At 46.6% G+C, this 8,718-nt stretch overlaps 1 protein-coding gene across 2 annotated transcripts in view; it reads right to left on the bottom strand.

The window, feature by feature from the left end:
• Nucleotides 1–228: 228 nt before the first annotated feature.
• The window catches only part of ADD2 (adducin 2), a 111,948-nt gene continuing 103,458 nt past the window's right edge, over nucleotides 229–8,718 (bottom strand). For both annotated transcript variants that reach the window (XM_005575647.5, XM_065526982.2), the window contains one exon: nucleotides 229–7,181. In XM_005575647.5, the coding sequence (XP_005575704.3) occupies nucleotides 6,871–7,181 (311 nt within the window). In that variant the 3' untranslated portion in view covers nucleotides 229–6,870. The remainder of the gene's footprint in view (nucleotides 7,182–8,718) is intronic.

Genomic DNA, 8,718 nt, shown 5'->3' with positions numbered 1-8,718 from the left:
CAAATTCACATGGCCTTTTCCTTTTCAGGGGAGTCTAGTATTTTATAACCACCCTTCCCAAATCAGAATACAAGTAGACACATGTTCAGCTTTCCACGTGTGAGAAATGGCCTCAAGGGTACAATTTTCTTGCACGGTCCATGTTTCCACAGGGCCCCCTTTCTGACTTCTCCCCTGGAAGCCAGGAGAGCTGAGGAGCCGACAGAGATGGGGCACACACACTGGGAAGCCAAGCACATTAGATTTACTCGGGTCATATCTGCAGGTGAGGTAACAGCACACACATACAGAAATTCACGGGCAGAGATGCCACCCCAGCATCACCGTCAGACACCAAAGCAGCAGGAGGGCTCAGGAAGTGGCTTTGGAAAGTTCTCGTGAAAAATCAAAGGGCAGCTTTGGTGCTCAGAGATTCAAACAGAAAACTATACAAAACCAACCCTTAAATATATATATATTATATGTGTATATATATAAAATTGCAAAATAAAAGCCCAAGAAACTAACCATCAATCTGCACGTCAGTGGCTCAAAAAGTGTTAGCATAGAGAAAGGCAAAACCATTTGTGGGGGTGATGCATACTCCAGGGGGACGGCATTTCAGTAGCAGAAAGAGTATTTACATGGAACCCCTATTTGAAACCTCACAATACTAGGAAAAGCTAAACACAGACAATGTATGTACAAGGGAAGACAGTAAGTAGTACTCTTGAGTGACGATTGTCAGACACAGACATTTCACTGAAACCATCCATAGCTTTAGAGAACACTGCACTCTATCTAGACTGGGTTCCTGCTAGCCTAGACCCCAGCCAGGCAATCTCAGGCTCTGGAACGTATATTCTCCCCCACTTGGCCTCTTCCCAGAGAGGGCAAACACTCTGGGTTGCAGCATAAATTGCAGGAATTTAAAGGTGGAGCAGTCCTCGGGTATCAATCAATCACCCACAAAGCAGGACCAACAGGTGTGAGGTGGAGTGGAAGTGTGGGGGTGGGGTTCCCTGAAATATATTCCCATTTTATAATGTGTTTTAAGTGTGGCCCCTCTGCCCTTGGTCCAATTGCCATCCTCCTTCTGATTCACTTTAAAAGGGGAGATCTGGCCTTTGGGTTTTTAAACATTATATAGGATAATTTGCTGGGGGAGAGAAGAGTTTAGGATCTTTCTACAGTTATTCTCCCACCACTCCCCAAACTCTTACATTTTCTTTAAACTACCTAGAGATAAGTAATTTGCCAATCACAGCTGGCCTCAGTTCGGGACACAGTGGGTGAGGAGAGGAGCCCAGGACCTGACTCTATTAGAAAACCGCCAGTGCTTTCTCACACTGAGCCTCGGACTCCAGCTCTGCGTGAACCCCTCCCCTGCATCAGTAGTGATCATTTCTCCCCCATCTTTAGGCCACAATTTCCCGTAGCAATGATGCAGCTTTTGAAAAATCTAGAAGGTAAGCGGCACCAAATATCAATATAGCCAAACCTAATTATCACCTAAGAATGAACCAGTGCGGCCCATTGTTTCTGTGTATATAAGAACACTTCCAACTGGAGATTCTTCCTAATTGTTCCTAAGACGAAACGCCTACATTCTCAAGGGAACTGTCTCTATAAAAATGATGAAAGGTGTTCTCCACTAAAGGACACCCCACTGAAGTCCCCACACTTCTTCCCGGTGAGTGTGGCTGCTCACTGTGAGAGGTAAAGGGATGTTGGGCATGCCTTGGTAACCGAGCTGTGTGTGGCCTCTCATTTATGACAGAAAGTGTGCCACATCTGAATAGGTTAGTGAGACACGGCTTCTGGAAGTAATTACACTCTGTGTATGCTTTCTTATATTATGCTGCAAGTGGAAATGTGCACAGATAACCAATGTGCACATTTCATGAGTTTAGAGTCACTTACAGGCCTCTTACTTCTTGCATTAAACTATCCCTTTCAGAACAGATGTGAAACAGATGATAGGCTGCCCCATTGGCTTTCAAATTGTAGGGTGCCCTGTCCTTTCTGTGGGAGTGGAGAACTTAAATTGAGCCTCTCCCTCATTTCTTCTCAGACTTTTTGAGTGCTAAGATCTTAGAGAGTTCAACTGAGCTCAAGTGATGAGAGAGAATGTAAAAAGACCTGTTTCCTCTACACTCAGAGTCAACTGCAACTGTGCCAACCAACTCTAGAGTTTCTGCTGACCCGCATGTGTAAAATGAGTAAGGGGCAAATGTTCTCTCATTTGTTCAGCAGTCAAGAACTGATTACCCTTGTTCCAAAACTAGAACATAAAATTCATACATAAGAAAAAACATGTTAGCCAGCATGGTGGCTCACACCTGTAATCCCAGCACTTTGGGAGGCCGAGGCAGGTAGATCACCTGAGGTCAGGAGTTCAAGACCAGCCTGGCCAACATGGTGAAACCCCGTCTCTACCAAAAACACAAAAATCAGCTGGGTGTGGTGGCAGGCGCCTGTAATCCCAGCTACTCGGGAGGCTGAGACAGGAGAATTGCTTGAAAAACCGGGAGGCAGAGGTTGCAGTGAGCTGAGACTGCACTACTGCACTCCAGCCTGGGCAACAAACAGCAAAGCTCCGTCTCAAAAAAACAAACAAACAAACAAACAAAAACAAGAAAAAACATGTCATTCAGACCTATGGGTAAGGCTGTGTGTCTATCCTACACATACCTTCACGGAAAAATTGAAAATTATTTTTAGACTTTCAGAGGCTAATCATGCTGTTGGGGAAATGGTTCTTTCAAATCCATGGCAATCAAAGAAGTGGATTTATAGCATTTTCCCCCACACTGGCAGTAGCCCTGCTACAACAATGCCAAACATCTGAATGACTGTCTTGCCATGTCACCATAAGCAAGTGACAGTGTCATCCACAGGGAATGGGATTCAAGTTCAGTCTACATGCACCAGTGGCAGAGCACAGTGCTTTACAGTGGGGTTCTTACTATAAGAACTTACTGCTCTTCATCCAATTTCCCCCAAGTCCTTTAAAAAGAACTTATCTGTTCACAGAGGAAGAACCCTGTTTTAGTTATAGGAGAGTTGAGGGGGGTCAACTGGCCAAAGTAGGACAGTTACTTGGATCGCATGCAGGCCAGGAGGCTCTTAGGGAGTTCAGATCTGGGCTAGAAGGTGTCTCTTTCTGCTATTTGGGGGGGAAGGTCACATGGTATGGATGGCTCTCCCATGCCACTGTTGGGTGCAGCCAACACTGTGCAGGGAGTCATTGGAGGCAAGCCTGTCTCTGTGAAACCACTAATCCTTCTTGTCCTCTCTCCTCCTGCCTGCCTTCCGATGGAAATAAGCTCAGAAACCTCTCCACTTCCCAGCTCAGCCAGCCACAGAGCAGCACACTGGTTCAAATGTTACCCTTTCCTCTGGCATATCCAGGCACAGTGGCTCAACCAGACATGAACCTACTGCCCGCCAAATCTGAGTTCTTGAATACACATTTTCTCCAGTCAGATATTGGTCAAAGTTTTCAGCCAACTCTTATCCAGAGCTGAAGAAAATGGCCTTTCCTTTCTAATAGCCTGTAGATTTGTTTGGACCACATGTCTGTTTCTGTAGCATTTGGTGCATGTCCTCAAGCCTGGAGCTAAGTGTGCCACATTCTACGCAAGGGAAGAAACGGCAGGATGGCTGGACACTTCTCCCAGCAATTCTGCACTAAGACAAAATAAAACTGGAAACATAAGCTCTTTGAATGCTCCCCTCTCCTTGTTGAAAATCTCTCTTAAGGTGTTTTATCCAAAGATTTTTATGGAAATAAATTTTGTGTTGGAAACTTACTATTTGCTGTAGAGGAAACATTGTGTAAAGCAGGCCATCAACTATGTTTTAGTATTGACATTTCAAAAAGGTCTCATAGCTCCCATGCCACCATCCCATGCCCATCCAGTCCACAGTCTCCATTCAGCCACCAAAGGGATTTTCCTAAAATGCAATTCTGATGCTGACTCTATCCTGATTTAAAGGCTTCAGGGGCTCCAAATCCCTTACATGACAAGTCTAACTCCTCCACACTTCCTACCAGTTTCCTTAGGATTCAGCCCTGCCTACCTGTGAAGGGACCCCTCAACCCCCGAGCTTCCACGTCATGCTCTGGCAATGCCACATTGCTCAGTGGAACCCATCATGGCATTTCATGCATCCACACCTTTGCACACATTCTTCCCTCATCGTGGCATGCCCTGCCAACCCTTTCATTCTACTGGAAAATTTCTCTTTGTTTTAAAACCCTAACAGCCATTGCTTCTCTCAGGGTTTATCTGGTCCCCAAGATAGTTAATTGTTGCTTCCTTATGCCACCTTGGTACCCTTGCCTGTTTTGCAATTTGTCTATACATCTCCTATGCTCATGAACTTCTTGAGGGCAGGAACTATGCCTATCCTCATGCCTGGCCCTTGGCTTGACCCAAGCTCAATGCATGTTTTTGGAATGCATGAGGAATGAACCAACTGATAGGTTTCATCTATCAATAGAAAGTGGGCCATGGCATAAATTCCAAAAATAATGCTGCAGCAAGACTCCATCCAACATTTTCACTAAGTGAGGCCTCATTGTCAAGGGAATAAAGAGAGTGTGTTGAATGCAGAAGCAATCAACATCACTCCTGAAGTACAACTCGCACACGAACTGCTGCATCAGAGGTCGTGTTCACCATTCTCACAACATTGTTTGCCACTTATTATTCTAGTCATAATGATGGCTCTCTTTCAATGTCAGCATAATGCCTGGTGCTCGGTGGATCCTTAACAAATGCCACGAGAGGATAAATGAATGTGAAATATACTTTTTAAAAGAAGGCATCAAGGGATTGGCTTTTAAAGGCATTGCCCATATGACAGATTTTTCTGAGGCATCAGTGGGTTGTCCCTCCTAAAATCTGACCCAATCAGGAAGTAGAACACAGATGGAGCCTGGGGTAGCAGTTAGGAATCTGCACTAGAGAGACACAGTGTCGGGTTTACCTTGGTACTAGGTCAGTTTCCTTCCTTCTCAAGAAATAGCCAACTATGGATGGTATTTCCTGCCCCAACCAAAAGGCTCTTGCCTATCCTTTGTCAGAGGCACACAGTAGCATCACCACAGTCCACATTGACCAGGAACTTCAAGTGCACTGATGACGATGAGCAGAGGGGGTTCCCTACCTTTGCTTCAAGTGCTAGCATTATGCAATGGAGACCAGTCATAGAGACAAGTCCTGGATGAAAACCACCTCCCCTGAGGATGAAAGTTGTCTGGTCACCATAGCTGTTCAGAGCAAAGGCTCTGGACTCAGATTGACCTGGATTCAAATCCAGAATCCAGATCTTTCTAGCCAAGTCAGCTGGGACAAGTCAATGATCTTTTTAGGGGGTCAATTTCCTCACCCACAAAATGGGAATGATCTTACCCACCTCAAAGGATTACTGTGAGGGTTAAAGGATGTAATGTATGTGAAGCCTACACAGTGTCTATAGATAGTAAGTGCTCAAAAGTGGGAAACTATGATTAAGAACTTTCAAAAATATTTTCACAATAGTCAGATGAAAAGGAAAAATATTCTTTCAAGACACTGTGCTTTTAAGAGAATGGATTGTCTAATTTTTAGGAGCCAACAATGCTCATTAATCAATGCCCCACAGAAGAACATGAGAAGACAGTGGTGGCATTTAAAACGATAACTGTGGCCATTACCAGGCCCCAGGATGGACAGAAAGGGACAGGGACAGGGACACCCAGCATTTCTCTGAGAGCTGGTGTAAGAGGATTAATCCTGAAGGGCTCATTTCTGATTCTCCTCTGCTGGACCTAGAGTGACTCAGAGTTGGAACCTCAGAGGGTGCAAATCAAGGTGCCAAGAGTAAGATGCCAGTTTCGGTCTGTAAGCAAGTGTTTCTGGGGGTGAGGGAAGGTCAGGGGACACCTTACTGCTGGACAGGAGTGAGGCAGGTACAGTGCATTGCTCCAGGTGTCATGCAAAGCTAGAAAGTCATAGCATTCCCTCTGTTGTTTTGATCCTCCTTATACAACCCAAAGCCAACAGAGGATTTCAACTTCCCCAAATTTCTACCCTGAGCATTAAACAACTTTTTCCTATGCTAAATTTGGTTTTAGTTTTGAAGTGCCTGAGACGCACAATACAAAGGGGTCAGGTTCCTGGCCTCTTATGTGGATGAAACCATCCCCAGTCCTCAGCTTACATGGCTTGCCCTTATGCCTGCCACCTCTTACAGCTCTTCCATCCATCATTCAAGAGGTTCCATGAAGAAAGCTCAGGGTTAATGTGTGGGGAAGTACAAGCTAAGCCATCAGCCCTTGGGAACAAAGATTATTTTCTGTTGGAGGGGTCAATTTGGCTGGTTGCTTTGAGCAGCAGGGCAGGGACCCAAAGTGGAAAAGAGAAGAGATTTTTAAATGTAGAGATAGCTCCATCTGCAGGAGATTGTATTCCTGCGAAGAAATGGACCTTACTCAGGGGAAGCCTCGACCTGTCTGATTTAGTCTGAGCCTGTAAGAGATCACGGCCCATTTCTGGCCTTCTTGCCCTAGGCTCAGATTAGTGGGCAGCATCCAAACAAAGGCGGCCCACAACTAGGCAGTGTTGTGTAGCAGAAGGAGCACTGGACTGGAAGTCAGGAGACCTGAATTCGAGTGCAGGCTCTGCCGCTAACTAGCTGTGTGACCTTTGGCAAGTCACCTGATTTCTCTGGGGCAACGGTAAAACGAAGGGTTGGTCGGGTGATCTCTAAGTTCCCCTTCCGAGTGTGGTCCAGGGTCCTACTCTATCCCTCCTTGGCCCTGTGCTTGCAGGGACAGAGATGGGAGAAGGGAAGGGGAGGAGAGAGAGGAGGCAGGAGGGAGCCCACAAGTGTCGTGAATCAGGACTCCACTTTCTCCTTCTTTTTGCTCTTTTTCAGGAAGGAGGGGGTTCGGAATTTCTTTTTCTTCTTTGAGGGAGACTTGGAAGGTGAGCCTTCTGGGGACATGGGGCCGCTGGTGACCGACTCGGTTTTGTCCTTAGAGGTATCAACATCCGTGTCAGCACTGGTGGTCATCTGGCTCAGGCCTTTGCTGAGGATTTCCTCTGCCGTCTGCTCCTCCTCCCTCCCGTTGACCACCACCCCTTCCGGCTGGGTTGTTTCGGGCTCTGTGGTGGTGGCTTTGCTTGTTTCTGTCTTCTTAGTACCTTCTAGAAAAAGATCAGAAGATATGACCGTAAGATTTCATTCAGGTGACAGCTTCCACCTGGGGCTAACAGAACCATTTCTAGGGAATTCTATAAAGTCAATCCAGAGCGAGGGGAGGGCCAGCCTGATGTTGAGGGATGGCTTCCAGAGACAGATGGAAGGACTGGGTTCTGATCTGCACCCTCTTCCATGTGGCCTGTCCTGGGAACACCCCCTTGCAGGCCGGCAGCTCTGGGCTCTTGTCTATAAATTTAGATGGATATTAATGTCTGAATGTGGCAGGGGGCCCAGCTGGGGTCCAGCTCAGTTTTTGTAGGCAAGAAAGAAGAAACAGACACAGAGGAAGGAGAAGGCGGTAAGGTGTACAGCTTGGTGGAGACATCTAAGACTTGTTGTAACCAGTTCAGATTCACCAATAAAAATATGGAAATTACATGTTCTCAAACCCATTTCATTTTCTACACCAGTGAGGAACTCCAAGAAATAAGGAGAATATCTTCCCAGTAGGCAGAGGGAGAGTGGAATTCCTTACATAACATGGACCCCGTATTTCCCAGACATGTTAGTCAAAACGGGAAGACCCCTGGTCAGCCCATTCTAGCAGCCACTGGGGCTCCCAGGTCTTTATTCCACCTGGGAATCTGTTGGGATCGCTGGCATATTCAAGGCCAGAGTTGCTCAGGCCCCAGAAACCAAACCCTCCTTCCACCCTTTCTCCCCCTCCCCACTCTCACTCAACCTTGCTTCCACGCAACCTTTCAGATGCCTGGATGGGGTGAGAGTCAGGGAGATTGTAAAACCACAGACTGAAAAGTAGAGAGCAAGGTAAATATCATCTGATGCCCCTCCTCCCCGCTGTACAGCTAAGAAGGCTGAAGAACACAGTACCATGGTGGGTATACCTCGGCTTACCAACTTCCGGTTCAGTTTCTTCTCACCATGGGAACTGAAAGGAGTGTGTGTGAGTGAGCATGTGTGAGGGTGTGCAAGTGTGTGTGTGAGGGTGTGCAAGTATATGTGTGAGTGAGCGTGTGTGAGGGTGTGCAAGTGTGTTTGTGTGTGTGTGTGAGTGGGCAGGTTGTGTGTGGTGTGTGTGTGTAAGTTTGAGTATGCAAGTGAGTTTGTTTGCCATGAGTGTGTGTGACTGAGCATGAGTGTGTGATGTGTGTGGTGTGAGCATGTGCAAACCAGTGTGTCTGACAGTGAGTGGTATATGATTGTGGGAGTGAGCGTCTACAAATGTCCTTGTGTGTGCAAGTGTGTGTGAGTACACATGAGCATATGCAAGGGTGTGAATGTGAGTAAGCATGTGACACACCTGTGTGGTGCGTGTGTGATGGGCACATATGAATGCAGTGTGTGTGTGTTGCCACATCACAAGAAGGAACCCGGCGTGCTGGGATGTATGAGATCGTGGGTGATGCGGAAGGTATAGTCAGTGTTACAGAGAGAGTGAGTGAAGGACTCGGTATTAGGAAAAGCCTGGGATCCTAACAGGGGTGAAGTCTGGGGAAGTGCATGGTTATATGGAGGATGGGA

Source organism: Macaca fascicularis, chromosome 13 (genome assembly GCF_037993035.2).
Source record: "Macaca fascicularis isolate 582-1 chromosome 13, T2T-MFA8v1.1".
NCBI lineage: Eukaryota > Metazoa > Chordata > Mammalia > Primates > Cercopithecidae > Macaca > Macaca fascicularis.
This window is presented reverse-complemented; position numbering and strand designations above follow the sequence as displayed.